Here is a 20609-nt window from a genome sequence, read left to right as displayed (position 1 = left end):
CTCAGTGATATCCGCATAAGAGAAGTAGCTTCTTGAAAAGCTACTTCAAAAGTGCCAGAAAATGATTGGTCAGTTGACACTTCCTATATGTCACTTGCTGTGATACTACATCTTATGCAAATCAGAGGTGCCTCGCATGTTCCTATCCTGTCCGGGGCCCAACAAATTCTAGGGCTGGCCCTGTTTCCTGTAATTTCTATGATTGAGTTTCTGAAAATTGGCTACAACTCATATCAAAGATCACAACCTTTCCTTCTTTGAAAGTTATACGCCTGCAACTTAAGAACACCTGATCCCCTCAAGCTGTTCTACTAATCTGACCAGCCATCTGAATGAACTCACATACCCCATCAATAATTACAATACAAAATGTCTGAATCCAGTAACCGAAAACTCAGAGAGGCCACATATTGGTCATCGTTCTGATCTACTTGAGAGAAAGCGTCACGTTTGACAGTAGAATGTTACTAATACACCAACTGCAACCAAACAAATGTCACACTAGCAGACAGAAAACGTGCCAGCCATATAAAGGTATAATTGTTGATGACTGGTGGTGCAAACATCATCTCGCCTCAGGTAATAAGTAATCTTGTCAAAAGACCCGATTCATGTGGGAACCTCCCGAAATTTGAAACCAAAATGTTGTTTTCTTAGCTGTCCACCTCCTAATATTACCTCTGCTTTAATAGGTCACTGATTATTTCGCTGGATTTTTCAAAATCTTCCACTTTAAAAAAGTTGACATTCATGACTATGTGGCGCAGCTATAACATCTCTAGCACTTGCTGGCTCTGGCGCACGGCTGCAGAACATCTAGCGCAAAATATAAACTGATTGTAATCCATAGAAATCAGATCTTTGCACAAACCTTCCTGCTCGATCCATAGCGGTGGATTCCAAGACTAAGGTTGGAATTCAAGTTCACATCACCGACCAACGAGATCAGAAGACGAGAATCAACGGAGAAGACTTCAGGATAACATGATGTTAAAAGCACAGTAGACAAAAATATCACTAGGCAGAAGTATAAATCTATCTGCTTTAGTCCCGCCGGTACCCTTTACCTTGGCCTCCGGCTCCGAGACAAAAACCCTCGAAAGTTTAGGCTGCTGCAGTTTCGCGCCCGACGTACCTTCAAACTAAGCGCCCGGAACCATAGGAACACAAAAATGCTCGCCCAGTCCTATCCGGTATGAGAGTGATATTGAGGCGGCCATATTGACAGGGAGTGTTTCGAGAGCAATCTTATACATTCATGTAGGAAAACAAGGACACAACCAATTTTCTAAATAAGACCAAGCATTCACAAACTACAAAATGTAGAATTTACTTATGTATGATATTTAAGTCATTGACACAGACAAGGAAATTGAATACATTTGCTATATTTCATATTAGCAAGATGCCGCATAAGCATGGTTAGACTTTCTTTCCAGAGTACCTAGAAATAGCGAAAAAGAAACTAGTCTTGTGTGACAACTGACCCAAGAAACGACGCTGCCCCGGAAGTCAAGGACATTATTGGTTTCCATTAGAGAAAATCATCTAAGCAACAATGCAGCGTGTCACGTGCGCCGCTACGCTTAATTTCTGTGCGTCAGGTGTCTATTCAAGCGTGTTGTCTTTAGGCACCCAATCAACGCGAAACCACTTATGTCAATATTTTTACCTTGTCCATTTGCTAGGTTGGAGATCGGAAAGTCTTCTACATATGGAGGTACATGGTGGGGAAAACTACCTTTCTCAAGTTTTCACTTTGAGTAGAACAGTCATCTGAGCTTTCCTCGATTTGGTCATTTATATGCATAGCAGGATTCTATAGCTGCCAAGGTTTCAGATTGCTATGTGTGACATTGTTGTGTTGTTTACATTGTCACTTATTCGATTAGTTGCATTGGTTATCTTTGTGCACGCTCATATGCAGGTTACATATGTTCTGGTGCACGCTCTGTGGTTCGCGTTTCATAGAACATGGAATGCGAAGCTAGAGCGGGTGGCCAGATCCTTCTTGAACATCGTGCTGTCTGGTTGGGCAGAATGTACCTGTGATCCAGCAGCCTATAGGAAATATATCATAAACTACGCTACCCAACTTCTCTATATTTACCATTAATCATAAATCAATCACAAGGCCCATAAACTAACATGATATATTTTGACCAACTGAATCATGTGACCTAATTAACCTATTCACAATTTATATACAATTATGTACAACCGCGGTAAAAGAATTTATCATATTTTACAAAACCCTACAAATTAATTAAGCCACTGTGGCGATAAAATCTTGCTAATGGTAACCTAAACTCATGACATAACAAGACCAGCTTGTTTTCCAAAGTAAGATTTTTATTAGCTACTTATTTGAAATTTGCATTAGAAATTTTATTAAAGCATTTTTATTAGAATCATCGTAAATGGTTATGACAATTTTATGAAATTCAATTTATTATTGCAAAATGAAATTTATCAGTTTAGCATTTTTTTCAAAACCTAAGTCCCTAACTTAGCTAACTATAATAAAGAATAAAAGAGTAAAGTCTTTGAAGGCCCTTACATGCTCCAAGGAAAGTTCATCAGCACAACGCCCTCATCAAAGGTCAGCAAGAAGCAGCGCTCCTCTTCCACGGGGAAGAGTTTTTATACCTTTCTGTACTAAGCTAATCTAAGCAAAAGTATAACTTTTCTGCTGAAATCGGAGTCCCATTGGCTAAAAAGTGACGCCATCGTGTCATTCCACTTTTTAGAACATCAGTTCCGTCACTTTCTTAGAGTCCATTGTCTCTAGTTTTCGAACAACGAGGCTTCCTCCAGTTTGCAATATTTAACCAAGTAAAGTCATTTTGCTTCCTCGGATATGAAATTTGTCGCACGTTCCCTTGCCGGTTCCTGGCCTTGGCCTTGCTTGATTAAGGAACAGTCAGCTCATTTCAATAAATTGTTTCAGGCAGCAGAAATTCATCTGTCATGGACTTTCTTTTGCTCCGAGCAGAATTTTAGCAAACATAAATGCACTAGGCCCAAAGCCTCTTTTCGTGAACTATTATATAAACAAACACAAGAACAATAATTAATGTGAGAAATATAATTTGTTCTGTTGCCACCCACCATAGCTAATGATTAACCCATTAGTCTAGATTACCTAGCTGAAGCGTACAATTAAAGCAGCATTTATATCTACCATTCTTCAAATAATCCAACAGGATTCTTTATGCACCTGTAAACAGTAAAGTGACACCACATAGACAAGAAAGCAAAAATAAGCACATGCCATTATTTAAAACAGCTGCTATTAGTCATGACACAACGATAGACAAAATTAATTTATTATTCTCCACGTACAAGAGATTGCAACATAGAGCACATTTATGAGCACACATGTTAATAACCCTTGTGTATATTCGTGAATGTAACTTTAAGCTAAGTTGAATTAATACACACACACAAACTTTCAATTAATATTATTAACTCTTGTTATGAAAGTGTGACTTCACGAGTTGAAATGAAAACTTTTCTGAATCTCGCTCCATCAACTCCCTCATCTGGTGATTAACAAATCACCACACCACACCCAAAAATTTAAACAAATTTTACCTAAAAGAATATGATTCGATTTCACTGTGTTAGTGCTTCTAAAGATTTGTTTCAGCAAAATCTTTACAACTATCGTACTGAGCTCTGTGTAACTCTTCTAACTCAATCTCCCTTTCTTGTTCCTTTCTTTTTTTTTTTTTTATATTTTTATTGACAATTTTTACATAATTAATACATTCCCCCCCCCCCAAACCCCCTTTCCCTGACCAAGGGCATGTCGAGGAAAAAAAAAAGAAAAAAACATAGATACATAGATAAATTAACAAGCCACTATATACCAACATACAATAGAAATTAATCCGGAATGTGCTATATGATTCCAAAAAGGCATGCGTGTACATAATACCACATACTTAATATATACATACATCATCTGTTGGTCTAAGCTACGTTATAGGGATACAAAATAATATATATGTAAATAATACTATAATCCAAGATTGCTTATAAAGTTAAAAAAAAGGAGTACATATGAGTATACTACTATATGCTTATTATATACATGCATCAGTTAATTTTCACTGTGCTATAGAAGTACAAAGAAATATATATGTAAATAATACTATATACACTAAATGCAATCAAGTATGTCTCTGGATCCATGATAGCATTGGTGACCAGATCCGCATACCCATTAATCTTTTTTTAACGCCTTTGTTTTTATAAATTGCAACCTCCAGACTACAGGTGGCTAAAAACCTAGCCCTCCATTGTTGAAATGCCGGTGGCTCTGGATCTAACCAAGCTGATGCAATTGTAAGTCGAAGTATTGCCATGGCCACAAATATTAGCCCCTGAGTGTTTGTCTGCAATTCCCGATTTGCCACACCAAGCATTATTTCTTCAGTTGAGATTTCTATTCTTGTTTCACAGACCTCTGATAAGAATTCCGAGATATCATTAATCAGCTTAGTAAGAGTGTTACATGTAGCAAATATATGGATAATATCGGCCCCATATAGTGCACAACGAGGGCATGTTGTTCCCTTCCCTGTTCCCCATTTAGCAATCTTCTTAGGGGTATAGTAAAGGCAGAAAAAGGTTTTATAAAATTGTGCCTGTAGTTTAATTGACATCAATGAGTTCAAACACACCGCTGTTGGGCGGGTCCGCTTCCCTGCGTAGCTCCTCGCAGTAGTGCCATCTTGGAAGTAGATGGTGCCGCTTTTCTGCGCGAACAGGTAGGCTTGACGCTTTAGTTGTCAGTTGGACGCTAGGCGGGTACATAAGTGAGTCATGCTGACGCGCAGCGGTCACTCGCAGCGGGGACGCCAGACTGACGCCGGAGTTACGCCAGAGTTCAGCCCGTCTGCGCCCGTCCGCGCTGAGGACGCGTTGCAGGACGGGCTGGACCCTGAGACTCCCGACTTGTTCGCTCCGTCTTCCAAGGTCGATCTGTTTCGTGTCTTGCTGTCTCTTAGACCCCCTGTGAATCTTTGCCATCATCGGCTCCTCCCGGAGGTTCTACATCAGGCGCGGTCATGCCCCTCATGTAAAACATCTATTGACTTTTCTACACAGGCTACTAGGAGTCCTGCTCTCCCTCTCCCTGGTCGACCAATCGGTCAACCCAAACAGGGCTTTCTGATTAATGCACGGTCTCTGATCAAACATGGGATAGATTTTCATGACTTTGTTAGCATGAGGCAGCCGGACTGGGTCTTTGTCACCGAGACATGGGCCTCGGACTCCTCTGGCCACGACCTTCTTCTGGCTATACCGGAAGGATACGCGTTTCAGAGGTTGGATAGAGTGCGTTGTAGAGGTGGTGGATTGGCTATCCTTTTTAAGTCCACACTCTCTTGCACTGTAAAATCTCTATCGGTTTCCACCGATCCATTTGAGGCCCTATATTTTAGTATTGTGTGTGCCCCGTCGAGTTCCTTCACTGGAATCCTCGTATACAGACCTCCAGGCTCCAGAACCAATTTCTGCTCCGAGCTTTTTAGAATTCTGGAACCCTACTTTGGTAGTTCTCACTTTACTATTCTCGGTGACATGAATTTTCATCTAGAGGATAGGGCTTCGAAAGACACATCCTCCCTGGTTGATTCCCTGGAGGCATGTGACTTTGTCCAAAGGGTTCTTCATCCGACTCACAAGGCTGGTCATACCCTCGATGGGATATTTTCTAATGATTCTAGACTAACTGTCGGCACGCCTGTGCCGATAATTTGGTCTGATCATTTAGCAGTTCCCCTGTCCTTAGACATTCCCTGTCTTGAAGGTAATCTGGGTACCAACAAGAAATGTTTCAAAAGAAACTTCAGGAATCTTACAAATGAGGCTCTCGCCCCTTTTATTCAAAATACTAATATCACATCTCAGCGGATGGTGGATGAGGTGGCACAAGAACTCATCGACTCTATTACCGAAGCCGTAGATGAGCTAGCCCCCCCCTCTCTTAAATTTGTAGCGCGACAGAAGCCAACAGCTCCTTGGTTTACTGAGGCACTGAGGCTTCTCAGACAAAAATGCAGAAAAAAGGAACGGGGATGGCGCAAATCCTGGGACCCTAAAGATAGAGAAGCCTACAAGGTCATGTTACGAGAATATAAGAGCAGAGTGATTAAGGAAAAACAGGATCACTTTACCAACCTGACCTGTGCTCTCACGTCATCTAAAGAGCTCTTTAAGATCGTGGACTCTCTATGCTCTCTCCAGGCACCTGATCCCGTGGTTGCATCACAGGAGCTATGTAACAACATCTCAGATTTCTTCTATAATAAAATAGATGATATCTATCTAGCTCTACAATCACAGAGGGTTTCTCTGAGTGAGGAGGACTCCTCTCGAGTCAAACTTCTGGAATCTTGGGATGCGGATACTCCTCAGGTCCTTAACCATTTCCCTGCGCTCTCCCTGGAGGGACTCAATCTCCTCCTCGACAAAACGAAATCAGCTTCTCCGCTGGACCCGGTTCCTTTGAAAATACTAAAGGACCGTAGGGACATCATTCTTCCTCCGATGTTGGAAATAATGAATGGAGCCATGGAACATGGTATTTTCCCGGTGGCATGGAAGAGAGCTATTGTAAAGCCTCTTCTCAAAAAGCCCTCCCTGGATCCCGGCATATTGAAGAACTTCAGGCCAATATCCCTCTTGACGGCCCCTGCTAAGATGCTGGAGGCCCACTTGAATTATCATCTTTCCAATTTCCTTGATGCTTCAGGGTTTTTGGATGGGTCCCAGCATGGCTTTAGAAAGCTACATAGCACGGAATCTGCTTTGACCAAAGTCACGGATAATATTCGCAGGAAAGTAGATCTGGGGCAAACCACCGTGCTTGTACTGCTGGATCTTACAGCTGCATTCGATACCCTGTCTCCCGATACTTTAACATCTAGGTTAAGGGAGGCAGGGGTAGCAGGACCGGCCCTCAGTCTCCTGAGCTCCTTTCTTCACCAACGAGAGCAGTGTGTAATGCTAGGAGAGTACCTCTCCCCTGTCAAGTCTCTGCAATGCGGGGTGCCACAAGGGTCGGCATTGAGTCCGACCCTGTTCAATGTCTACGTGGCCCCCCTTGCAAGACTAGTAAGATCTCAGGGGATGGAGGTAGTGTCGTATGCCGACGACACGCAGATTATGGTGTCCCTGACCCACTCTGTTAATGTCACCGCGTCAAGCTTTAGATCCTGCATGCAACTTGTTGCAGAGTGGATGATTCTCAACTCACTAAAGCTGAATGGTGACAAGACAGAGGTCCTGGTCTTTGGCAAAGACCAGGGCATGTGGTCGGGTGAGTGGTGGCCTTCATCTTTAGGCATCTGCCCCACTCCCACACAATCTGCTAGGAACCTAGGCGTCATCTTTGACACTCGGCTCTCCATGGAACTCCAGGTCAATAGGACGGTGGCCACCTGCTGGGGTGTCATTAGGACTTTGAAAAGAATTGTCCACTATCTTTCCCCTCAGGCACGGAAGCAGGTTGTGATCGCTCTTGTTGGCTCAAGGCTCGACTATTGTAATTCACTTTACGCCGGGGCCAACAAGGGCCTTCTGCAGCGCCTGCAGGTTGTACAAAATGCGGCGGCGCGTTTTGTTCTGGCCCTGCATTGGCTGTCCTCTATGACCTTGGCTAGGAAGAATCTCCACTGGCTCCCTGTTCCTTCCAGAGTCATGTTCAAACTTCTCTGCCTCACATATAGTGCTCTGATGGCAGGCCCAGCTGATGCCCTTGGATCTCTGCTCACCAGGTATGTTCCGAGCAGATGTTTACGCTCGCTAGAGCTAAACCAACTGGTTGTTCCGCGAGCTAAGAAGGCTAGATGGGGGAGTAAGGCCTTTTCCATCCTGGCACCCCAGATCTGGAATACACTTCCCCTGGAGATCAAATTACTGCCTTCACTTGATCTCTTCAGGAAAGCGTTGAAAACTTGGTTTTTCACTAAAGCATATCAGTAAGCTCCTGTTTCTGACTTCCGTCAGCTAGTTGTTTGCGTTAGGCGCCTTGACGCCCACTGGGCATAGTTGCGCGTTACAAATGCCATTTCATTCAAAGCTAAGTCGTATGCCATGCGGGGAATATTTGACTGTACTTCTAGTTGTTCCTGCCACATTGCGTATTGTTTCTCCATATCATCTAGGGCCATTACATAAATATATTCATAGATTTCCCCGATCCTGAGAGTTTCTTTGTTGCTGCATAGATTGTCAATCAATTGATTATTCAGGAATTTCTCCCGACCACCAGTTTTCTTTGTTAGAAAATCTCTAACTTGCAAGAACTTAAAAAAATCCCTATGGCTGATATTATATTCCTCATGTAGATCCTCAAACATCTTGAGGCAGCCTTGTTTATAAAAGCAGCCCAGTTGCACCATCCCCGCCGATACCCATCTGTTTATACAGGTATCATGAAATATTAGTGGTAAATCGTTATTACTATTCATTGGTGTATAAAATGAAAATCGCCCGAGCCCCAACACCTTGCGAATACTACTCCATGCTTTATATGCCCCTCTAATAGTCTTAAATTTGACTTTCTTAAAATAGTTATCATTTGTATGTCGCCAAAAGCAGCCGGCACAATCATCTCCTAATAGGAGTTCTTGAGGAGACGGGATCTCTTGACTATTGCTACCATTCGAGATCAGGTAGGCACAGTATTTTATAACAGTGGCCCAGTAATATAATTTAAAGTTCGGTAGGGATAGACCTCCCTTTTCCTTCGGTAATGTCAATTTTTTAAGAGCTCGACGTGGTTTCTTATATCCCCAGATAAAGCTTGAAAGCATGGAGTCAATAGTCACAAAGATCTTGGGGGGGAATTCAAGGCAGATGGTCCTAAAGAAATATAAAAATCGAGGCAAAAAAACCCATCTTAATCAAGTTACAACGGCCCCCTATAGTTAAATGTAGATTATCCAATCGGATCATTTCCTTCTTTGTTCGGGAAATCAGAGGTTTTAAGTTAATATCGACAATGTTTGTGATTTTTGCACTTGATGTTACCCCTAGGTATACGGCCTCCTCAGTCACTCTTGGATCAACCATCACAATCTTGTTGTTTAACACGATTTGGGTTTTGTTAGAATTCAGTTTGTATCCAGACACTACTCCAAATAGGTGTGCCTCTTCTTCTATTACCGGCATAGCTATACTGGGATCGCTGGTGACAATCGCGATATCATCGGCATATGCCAATGTTTTAGTATTATGCCTACGTATTGTGATTGGTGATATATATACACAGTTATCTAACCAACGAATAAATGGATCGATATATATTGCAAATAAAAGCGGTGAGCAGGGGCATCCCTGCCTGGTTCCTCTTGTGATTGCAAAATTTTCAGATAGGAGCCCATTAACTAATACTCTAGCACTCGGTTTATTATAAAGTCCTCGAGCAGCCGTAATAAATTTGTCATTGATTCCACTATAGAGCATTGCCGTCCATAAAAATCTCCAGGAGACCCTATCGAAAGCTTTCTCAGCGTCGAGAAGTATAAGCGCCATAGGGTCTCCTGAAGATTCTGCATAGTCGAACAATGAGATCACCCTTTGAACATGGTCCGTTGTTGACCTTCCTGGTATAAATCCATGTTGGTGTTTGGATACTATTTTATCTATTATCGGTGCCAATCTGGTCGCCAAGAGTTTCGAATAGATTTTTGAGTCCCCATTAATTAAAGTGATTGGACGATAAGAGCCTAATTCGAGTGGATTTTTTTTTTTTTTCAAGAAGACCACAATTTTGGCCTCTGACCAGGAGGGAGGAGGAGTACCTCCTAGAAATATGTGTACAAACAAAGTCGTCAATATTGTTTGTAATTGATCTGCAAATTTCAAATAGAACTCAGATGGTATCCCATCCAGTCCCGCTGCTTTTCCGCTTTTTAATGCGTTTAAGGATAGCAGGATCTCATCCCAATTCGGTAATCCATCCAGCAATTCCTGGTCATTCTTCTCAAATCTAGGTCCTCGGTTTCCATCTAAATACTGATCTGGATCCCCCAATCCATTTATAGGTTCGGTATATAGCTCTTGATAAAATCTCTGAAATGAAGCCCTTACCTCATCTGGTTCTGATTTTAAGCCTAGTCTTGGGTCCTGAATTTCTCTAATGGTGCTTACTGATGTCTCTTCTCTGATACGTATCGCTAACTGATGCCCAACCATTTCACTCAACTCATATATCTTTTCCTTGTTTACTGCTGCCTTAATGATAGCTTTTTCAACTATTACTTCTGTAATATAATTTTTTGCAATAGCTACCTGCGCTAATGCACTTTCTAGCCCATGACCTTGTTGAGCAGCAACAATCAAATTTTCTTCGGCTTTACCTAAATTATAATGTAAAGCAGCCAGATGGGATTTCCCTTCCTTGTTAGCTCGCAGAGAGAATTGTAGTGTCTCTCCTCTTATACCCGCTTTAAGTGTGTCCCATACTATTTCTATAGATGTACTTTCAAGATTGTCTACAATGAAGCCGGGGATCCACGCCTTCATATGTTTACAATACTTTTCATTCATTAGCAAGGCCCTTTCAAACGTCCAGCTCTTAATTGGGTAATTCTTCGGGATACATAATAGGTTTAAAATTAAGGGGTTATGGTCTGATAATAGGCGTGGTAGTTTATCTATCATGCACACATTTTTAAGCGAATTAGATAGAAACATATAGTCGAGTCTTGCATGTAGTGAGTGTGGATATGAATAAAATGTGAAACCGGGATCTCCCCAGTGATTATATTGCCACGCATCTATTAAGCTATGTACCACACATAAATCTTTTAGTGCCCGAAAAACTCTTGGTTTTCTGCCATTGTATTTAAAATCCGGTCTGGTTATCCAGTCCCCGGGGAGATGTATATTAAGATCCCCACATACTATAATGGGTAGCGGCCAATGAGCGAGCTCATTGGAGACCTTTATTAGTATCTCCGGTTCATCAAAAACACTCCCATATATTCTCACGTTCGAGGGGGGGCCCTAAGGGGAGGTACTGTTAGTTGGGGAGAGTAGTGGGATCCATTGGTATGGGTGGCTTTGGGCGCTCTTTTTTGGGCCTGAAGCTCCTCATGCCGCGACAGATACTTCAGTGTTCCATGAGGTATAGGGGTGATGGAGGGGGGATAGGCGGAGGTTGGGTAGTTGGGGGGGTTGTGTTGGTGGGTAGGGAGGGGCGGGGGGTAAGGGGTGGTTTGACGGGGATGCACGTGATTTTTGCTGCAATGATTTACGTAGTACAGGGCGCTTGGGCTGGGTCCTGGGGTTTTCAGAGACTTTCCCATCGAGACTATGGGTGATTTCCCGGAGAAGGTGCCTGCTAGTGGCTCCATGCGAATCCTAAGTTGGAATGTCAGGGGAATGCTGGACAAAATTAAGCGTGGGGCGGTGCTGCGCTGGGGTAAGAGGGACTCAGCGGATGTCATGCTATTACAGGAGACACATATGTTGGGGACGAAGGTACTGAGTTTACAACGGTTTGGATATACCCAGGTGTTTCATGCAGGTTTTACCAGGGGATCAAGGGGGGTAGCCATCCTAATTCATCGACGACTGTCATATACTCATGAGCGTCATTGGCTCGATCCCCAAGGTCGATATGTGTTTGTCAAGGGTATGATTGGTGCGGAGCCCGTGGTGTTTGGCAGTGTGTATGCTCCCCCTCCTCTACAATGGTCCCTGGCAGAGCGCCTGTTTGAATTGTGGGCCGAGATCCCGGATTCCTTGGCTGTGATAGGTGGCGACTGGAACGATGTGGTGGATGTGGGCCTGGACAGAAAGAGATTACAAGGAGCCACAGTGGCAACCTCCCCTACACGTCTGAAGGCAATGATTGATGGGTTGGGCTGGGTGGACGTCTGGAGACATTTGCATGTCAGGACGCGTGAGTACACGTATGTGTCTGCTGTGCATGGCTCCTTCTCCCGGCTGGACTGTGTGTTTGTACCAGGGGCCTTCCTCGACAGGGTGAAGCAGGCCGCGATTCAGCCTCGAGGGCTGTCTGACCACTCCCCGGTCGTGGTACGGATCGGGCTGCGCAAGTCGCACCAGCCGTTCCGGTGGCGGATGTCCTCGTGGCATCTCCATCAGGCAGATTATACGACATACATGCGCGGAGCGATTGCCCAATACTGGCAGGAGAACTTGACAGAGGGAGTGGATAGTATGACGGTCTGGGAGGCCATGAAGCCCACGCTGAGGGGCGTGGATATAGCCTGGTGTGCTGCTGCCCGTCGAAGACGCCAGGAGGCCACGGTGGCAGCTGCGGCTAAGGTGGGAGTATTGGAGAATCGGTGTCGGGAGGACGATGGCGATGTAGCGCTAAGACTGCTCCTGCAGGCGCAGCAATCCTACGCCTCGGTCCTACTGGAGGAGGCTCGACAAGCCTGGCTGGCCACGCGGAGCAGGGTTTACCAATGGGGCGACAAGTCCTGCACCATGCTCCACCGGTTGTGTCAACAAACTCTACAGCCGATTACTCTGCCGGGCCTCACGGACGGTGAGGGGATTGCCATGACAGATCCTGCTGCCCTTGCAGCGAGCTTTGCTGGCTACTATGCGGTGCAATACGCCCCAAGGGACGGTCTCCCACCAGAGGCGGTTGACAAGTTCATAGCTGACCTTCCCCCCCGTGCGATATCGGATGAAGCCAGGACGGCCCTAGACCTTCCCTTGACAGCGGAGGAACTGGGTGATGCACTGGGACAACTCAACACTGGTAAGGCGCCCGGACCGAGTGGATTTCCCAGTGAATTCTACAAGAAATTTCACTTGCAGCTGGGACCGCACTATCGGCGGGCTTTGGAAGCAGCGCGGGAGCGTGGTAGCTTGCCGGTAGACTGGCGTCAGGCTGAGATCGTAGTCTTCCAGAAACCGGGCAGGCCTCCCGACAGACACGAGTCGTATCGCCCAATATCTCTAATTAATCTTGAAGCCAAATTGTTGGCTAAAGCTTTGGCGAATCGTCTCCTCCCGTATATAGTGGACTTGGTCCACCCGGATCAGGCGGGCTTTATGCCGGGTAGAGCGACAAGACACAATATCAGACGTGCACAGGTGGCGGTGGACGCGATGGGGGCGACTGGGGAGCGGGCGGCGCTCCTGCTTGCGGACATTGACAGGGCGTTCGACTCTGTCAGCTGGACTTACCTCTTCGCTCTTTTACCGCGCCTCAATCTGGGTCCGGTTTTTATCTCATACGTCAGACTGCTATACACGGACATCACCGCCTCGGTGCGTATTTCAGGAGCCATATCGGAGAGATTTCCGGTTGCTAGGGGGACCCGGCAGAGGCTGCCCCCTGTCCCCTTATCTCTTTGCGTTGGTCATGGAGCCACTGGCTGCGTGGGTGCGCATTGATGCACAGCTTCGTGGCTTTGTATGGGGAGCGGGACTCTCAGACAGGATCGCGCTATATGCGGATGATGTCCTTTTCTTTTTGACAGACCTTAATCGTTCAGGCCCTCGAATCTTGGAAATAATGCGCATTTTTGGTGACGTTTCGGACTCTTCCTCAACCCGCGCAAATCGACTCTTTGGTTACTGGGGGGAAGGTCCGAGGCATCTCCTTGGGCCTCGGCTCTACAGGTGGCGATCGGTGGACTGAAATATCTGGGAGTTTTCCTGTCGGAGTCTGCTGCAATTGCATGGGAGCGTAACATACAGCCGGTGTGGGACAAGGTTCAATCAGACGTCAAAACCTGGTCGCGCATGCCTCTTAATATTTATGGCAGGTCGGCAATTTTCAAGATGGTCGCCCTTCCTAGACTATTATACCAACTGCAAAACCATCCACACAGGGTGGACCCGCAGTGGTTCCGTCGTGTGAATTCACTGCTAGGTCGATTTTTATGGGCGGGGGGCGCTTCCAGAGTGGCGCTGCGGACTTGTTTTTTGTCCACGTACTGTGGAGGTCTCGCAACGGCGGACATCTTATCCTACTACCAAGCCTCCCATTTGTTGGTTCTCAACGAGTGGTGGTACGGTGGACATGGCGATCCGGCATACGCCCTAGAGCATTTTCTGATGGGGGACGCCACGCTTCATACACTCTTGTATTCGGCCGGGCAGCGGAAAAAACTGCCGCAGGCTACTCAGGTAGTCTTCCTGATTTGGAGACAAGTACTGCGCCGCATGGGCTGGTGAGGTCGGCTGACGGCCGAAACTCCACTTTGGAATAACGGACAGCTCCCTGCGCTGGCCTCGTTGCAAGGGTTTGGTGGCTGGGACTCCATAGGGATCTCGTCACTTGGCCATGTTCTTACCGGGACTACCCTCAAATCCTTTCAAGCTCTCAGCACTGAATTTGACATGCCCAGGTCCCAATTTTTTAAATACCTACAGCTCCGTCATGCTCTTGCGCCGAGTCTGGTAGGGCTGGACCGGCTTCCAGAGTTTAGCCCCGTGGAAGCTAAGCTTTTCATGGGAGACCTGGGGGATAAAAAAGTCTCCAAAATTTACCAAACGCTGGTCACTCATTGCTCCTCTTCCCTTATGTCGTTGAAGGCCTCCTGGGAGATGGATGTCGGTCCGTTGGATGAAGATGACTGGAGGGAGGCACTAGAGTCCCCCCGTGGGGCGGCAATAGCTGTGAGACTACGGTTCATACAGTACAAGTACCTGCATCGGGCCTATTACACCAGAGAGAGACTGTGGAAGGCTGGCCTTATTGCTACCCCAGACTGCCTGCGTTGCGGGACTGCGAGAGGCACATTGGTGCATACTGTGTGGTCGTGTGTGGGCCTAGCCCGGTTCTGGAATGGGGTATGGAACTGCTTATCGGAGGTGCTGGGGTGGGAACTTCCTCGTACGCCCAGATTGGGTCTTCTTCATATCCTAGATCAAGTAGGTGGTAACATCTATAAGCGTCATCTCCTTCTGCTGGGCCTCGTTGTGGCCAAGCGGGATTTGGCGAGGGCTTGGAAGAGTGACCGCGCTCCCCCGCTTGGCGCCTGGAGGGCGGGCTTGGATTTCCTCATGGGATTGGAATTGCCTGTGTTTGAGGCCAGGGGCTGCCCCCGAAAACATTATAAGATCTGGAAGCGGTGGGCAGATTACAGGGACCTGACCTTGGAGCCTCCCATTGACATGGATGATGGAATGCCTACCGATGGAGACCTCGGGGCCTAGGTGGCTCCAAGACGCCTATTTTTGCTTTAATCTGTATACTGCAGCTGATAGTGATCACGTGCACCGGGTTAGGGCGGGATAAGGGGTGGGTAGTGGGGGATTTTGGGGTAGTTGGGTGGGACAGGGGTGCGGGAGGGGGCCAGTTAAACGTTTAAGCTATGCATGTACTCTATTGTATGTAGACCACTGACGTGTTCTCCTGATTTTGGAGAACTGTACATATGATCTGCTTAAACTTCTAATAAACACGGTTGTGAAAAAAACAAAACACTCCCATATATAGTGCAGATTGTTATTTTATTTTGACCATTATTATACTTGCATTCGGCAATTGCCCATCTCCCAAGTTTATCGGACAGTACTCTATCAAATTGGAGCCCCCCACCTTTGGCTAGGATTGCCACCCCCTTTGACCGGACTCCCTGTGTGGTAGCAGTAATGAGATTATATCCTAATGACTTTAGCAAGTAGTGCTGAGAACCTTCGATATGAGTTTCTTGTATGCAGGCGATGTTAGCCTCCATTAGTTGTAATCCGATTGCCACCTTCTGTCGTTTTTTAATATCGTTGAGTCCGCATATATTTAAAGAAACAATTTTTACCTTAGCCATACTCAATTAGAATTGTTGCCATCATTCTCTTATCATATCCAAATCTTTGTTTCATAATTATTAAGCGATTGTCTGTGGCTAAAATAGTGCAGTATTTTTTACCCTTCATGTGATTGACATTCCTTGGTCCTAATCTCCCACCCCCTTTCCCCCTGTCCCCCCCTGAGTTCCCCCCACCCTCCCCTTCCCTTACCATCCCATGAGGCATCCTAGGTCCCGGGTCCTAGGTGTGGGCGCCCGTATGGTCTGATCGCCAAGGTGCACACCGTTGCCCGGACAGGTTCTATTCTAAAAAAAAAGAAAGTATAATTGACCACAACCTCTATACCAGTGCAGTTTTTCATTCATCGTGTTCATTTAAGCTTAACCTCCCATTGTGTCTCACATATTTATCCATCCCGGTGCTACCCCGTGGTTTCCCAAAGTGTTCATTTTTCATGTACTGCTCCTTTACATGTTATTATTTCCCCGAATTTCGGGTCTCCATCTCTGAGATTTCCCTTAAGTATTCTTCGGCTTGTATTTCACTCGTGAAGCTTTTGGTTGAGCCTTTAAATATAATTTTCAACCGTGCCGGATTCTGTAAGAAAACCTTAGCACCAATTTTTTCAAATGGTGCAAATAGTTGGCGCATTCTCCACCTACGCTCTACGGTAGCATCCGCAAAATCAGGCCTAGCAAAGAATTTGAACCCTTTATGTTCCCTTTGGCTTGTGGGTCTTACAAGATCATAAATTGCTTCCCTAAGAAGAAAGTTTCCAAAGTAGATCAACATAGCCCTAGGATATTGGCGTGTTTTGTGAGCATGTTTCGGTTGAGTCAAAGGGAAGCGGTGAACACGCTGAACCTCTCTATCCAAGTCCCAGGCCTCCAATTCCGGGAATGCGGATTTAATTAGTGTAATCATAGACCCTCTGGGATCATTTCCTTCAAAATTTTCTGGGATACCAAGGAATCTTAGATTGTTCCGTCTGGATCTATTCTCGTGATCCTCAACCTTTGCCATTAGATCTTTGATTATTCCCTCATGTTCTTTTTCTGTTTTTTGCAATTTACTGACATCTGTTTCCAGGTTTTCAGTTCGAGTTTCTACAGTGGCCATTCTCTCCGAAATCTCCGTGCAAATGTTTTCAACTTTTTTTACTGTACATTGCAGTTTGTCAATGGCTACCCGATTTCTTTGGCTATCTTTTTTAACGTCCTTATGAAAGCTCTTTATTGTGCTCAAAACATGGCTTAGTGAAGGTTCACTCATAAATCCAGACCCACAGTCGTTTACTATTGTTTCTTGACCTCCTTCTTCTATCTCGGTCTGGCTACATTTCTGACGATGTGCATCTCCCAATGATTTTATGATCGGGCTTTTTCGAGGAAGATTTGTTCTAGTTCTGCCCTGATCAGTGTTAGTACCTGGGTCTGTAGTCTCTTCATTAAAGATGTTGCATTCATGTTTGCTTTTTATCCTCTTTTTTCTCCCACGTTTTTTCCCTTGGATTTGTTTCGCATATTTTCCTCGAGTCATGGGATCCAGAAGATAAAGTCTCCGCTTGTGGTCCTATACTGGCTTTGCTGGAGTCACTTTGTTCACTTAATTCGCTAGAAATAGACATCCCTGTTGGATACATATCTCCACCGGCTCCACCTGTATTGCACGGCTGTTTGATCATAGATTTCTCGCTCTTTTGGGCATTAGTCGCAGCATCCTTATGAAGAGGACTGAAAATATTAGAAATTTTAGGCTGAGACGTTGTTGGAGAGCCTGGATTAGCCTTTAAGTTTTTTATTGTTTGTAGTCTCTGAGCTTTCTTGGCCATTAGCTCCATTTTGGCATCTTCCTCGATATCTCTCCCTCTCTCTTTCTCTTTCTCTTTCTCTTTATTTTTACGCCTGGTTTTCTCTTTCTCCTTCTCCTTCTCCAATTTTTTCTCCAGTTTTTTGCTTTTAATTTTCCCACTATCATGAAGTCAGTATTTTCCAAGTCTTTTTCCCTTGCTCTGGACCCTCTAGTTTCAGGGCCTCTCTGTCTCTCGTTAGTTACTTGTAACACTTGTGTCACTTGTGTCACTTTAGCTGTTTCCGTTTCCTTTGTCTTTTCCACATAATCTAGATGTGGGTCAACTGCCAACTGCTCAATGTGTTCTGTGTTTCCTGTATTTCCTGTATTTTCAGATGTTTCTTGGGGTATTTCTAGGGGTTGTTCCATTGCCACATAGGTTTCCTGCTGGGCAATCCCCCCTTCCCCTTCCATATTTCCTCTGTCGGGTCCCAGATTAGTTTGCACGGATGCTCGCCTTCCTGCTCCGATATCGCTTGTGTCCTTGACAGCGACAGCATCCCTTTTATCTCCTCCCTCCATGTCCTGTGTTATGGCAAGAGATCCTATTCCCTCCTTTATTAAGTTTTTAGGGGTCTGTCTCTGCACATTTGTCTCTACATGCAGTTGCCACCTGAATTGATGCTGAGATTGCTTTTTTTTTGTTTTTCCGATTGACATGCCTCCCTGGCCTTCCTGGTGTTATCTGGGATGCTTTAGTTGTCCTGTTGGTCCTGTTAATGAACCGAGCACCTGTCTCACATGCGCTGTGTTTCTGCTCTATTTTGGAGGCATATGTTATCCTGGTATTGATACCAAGCAAAGCTACAGCAGGCGTCAGTTCAGTTTCACAGTTTCCTCTTCTGGCCTCTCTGTAGCCTGCATTATGATCCGATCGGCCCCAGCACCATGAACACAATACATTGATAGATCTCAGCGACATGCGCTCTTTCTTTCTTCCTCCTTCACCTTTTATAGACTTTATTAGGCTGTGCTGCCCCCTTCCGGCTTCTGACAGCCTCAGTCTTTACTTCTGCCGCTGCCACTGTCCATGCAAAGACCTACGCAATGCACTGATCCTAACGCTCGCTTTTCATTACCACGGCAACCAGACGCAAGCTACGCCTGTGCGTGACCTTTTTCTACACCCGCTCTGTCTGTCCGCAGATGACGCACGACTCAGCTGGTACCAGTACCGGGCCTCAATGCTCCTGACAAAACACGCCGAAAATCGCGCTGATGAGAGACGTTAATACAAGCGGCAGTCTTCACAGATGCGTCGTGAAGCCAAATGGAGGTCAGTAAAAAAAAACAGGCACAGCGCGAGCACTAGATGCAGTGTAGTGCAAGAGTGGTGGAAGAGGAAAGTCAACAAATTTAAAGTATCTGAAAATGTCTGAAAATGTCTGAGAATCAAGAAAAAATGGGGAAAAGCGGGAAAGGCGAGGAAAGCGGGATGACCGTGAAGCAGCGTTTAATATCGTTTAGCGTGTATCATGTAAGCAGACTGCATTTCACTCCCGAAAAACTTTTCTTCTTCCCTTGCATACATCGGCTCTATTTGCTTCAGCTGAATCAACTCACGGTTTCTTCAGACCTTAGCTCTTCTCTGCTCTGCTCACAGCCTCTGCATACATCGATGGTCGTACTGCAAATTTCTCATGCCAGACTGCCAGGTTGCTGTCGATGAAACCATAAGTGCATGATATGACAAGGCGTCCCATTCCTGGTAATGTAATCTGATAGTTTGTAGTCCTGCAATCACTCAGAGATCACTCAATGATATATGACTGTCTCTTGTTTCTTGCGGTTAGCCATATTAGTCCTCTTCTACTGAGAGGTTGGGAAAAATCCTATCCTGTCCGGAACCGCAGAGTGCAGTTCCTTTCTTATTTTATAAATTATTTTCTTTTCCTTCATGTCCTTCTTCCTCTTGTGTAACATACAACTGATCTTCGTCAAAACTATTACAAAAATTATAACAAACAAAGGTGTTAGAATCTTGCCAAGACTGAACTACCAATTTCTTGAAACCAGGTTTTGATAGCTTGAAATCTTTTTGAAAGACGTTCTGTAAAGTCATCTTCTTCTAAGGGAACTATTTCTGAATGCATTTCTGTCATGTTCCTAATGTACATTTCAATATTCTTGCTTTCATCTGGGATATATGTACAGCAGTGCTGGACATGTAAAATACCACAGACTCCTCCCTCTTTTGCTAGGAGTATATCTAAGGCAAGGCGATTCTGCATCACCATTGACCTAACCGCAATGACCTCAGTATCCACTAATTGGAAACCACCTGCTGTATCAGTTGATAATCTATCAACAATTGTGGACAATTTTCTGATTCTTCCTGCATTCAAGGTTATACCTACTAAAGGTATCACTGCCTCAAAAATGTCTCCCAAAATTTCTGAGAAACTTTCTCTTTTGAACCTATTTACATGATTACTGATTTCAAATGAACCTTCTGCATTTCTGTCAACATGAAATATTTTTGGAAAAACAAGTCCAACATAACATGTCCCGTACCAATGGTCCAGAAGATTATAATAAGCTTTATCTCCACAGATAAAATAGATCCCAGGAAAAATTGGATCTTTACCACCTTTAAATCCCCAACCTCCCATGATTTGATAAGTATCCTCACAATTGCTAGCACCTACAAAATAATTATCAAAAAGAGTATTATCTCTTCTAATGCAAAGCTTACCACTAATTGGTTTATCTATATGAATTGCAACATTGTCAAAAGATTTGCCATTAAGCTTCTCATCCTCTTTCTGCCAAAACTTGGATTTGGTCTGTTTGACCTTTTCATTCCTCTTATAGATTGCCCTTCTCTCTTCAACTAAGTTCAGGAAAGTCTTTTCCTCTGTTCTCAATTTGCAAGTTAGATTATTTCTGTAAGCATACTCATAGGTGAGTTCATTAGTAACTAAAAAGAAATCCCTCATCTGTTTGGCTTGTTTGTGTTTATTTAAAGCATTCTCAATTTTCAGATT

The 20609-nt window shown here is 44.8% G+C and overlaps 1 protein-coding gene and 1 long non-coding RNA gene across 2 annotated transcripts in view; one reads left to right on the top strand and one right to left on the bottom strand.

The window, feature by feature from the left end:
- Positions 1 to 1104, bottom strand: part of RAD51AP1 (RAD51 associated protein 1) — a 393892-nt gene extending 392788 nt beyond the window's left edge. The window contains exon 1 of the mRNA XM_078673979.1: positions 872 to 1104. Coding sequence (XP_078530105.1) covers positions 872 to 888 — 17 coding nt within the window. The 5' untranslated portion in view covers positions 889 to 1104. The remainder of the gene's footprint in view (positions 1 to 871) is intronic.
- A 492-nt stretch (positions 1105 to 1596) lies between these two features.
- LOC144812942 (uncharacterized) overlaps positions 1597 to 20609 on the top strand; it is a 77455-nt gene continuing 58442 nt past the window's right edge. The window contains exon 1 of the long non-coding RNA XR_013606913.1: positions 1597 to 1720. This is a non-coding gene — a long non-coding RNA (uncharacterized LOC144812942). The remainder of the gene's footprint in view (positions 1721 to 20609) is intronic.

This window comes from Lissotriton helveticus, chromosome 1_1 (genome assembly GCF_964261635.1).
Source record: "Lissotriton helveticus chromosome 1_1, aLisHel1.1, whole genome shotgun sequence".
In the NCBI taxonomy this organism is placed as follows: domain Eukaryota; kingdom Metazoa; phylum Chordata; class Amphibia; order Caudata; family Salamandridae; genus Lissotriton; species Lissotriton helveticus.
This window is presented reverse-complemented; position numbering and strand designations above follow the sequence as displayed.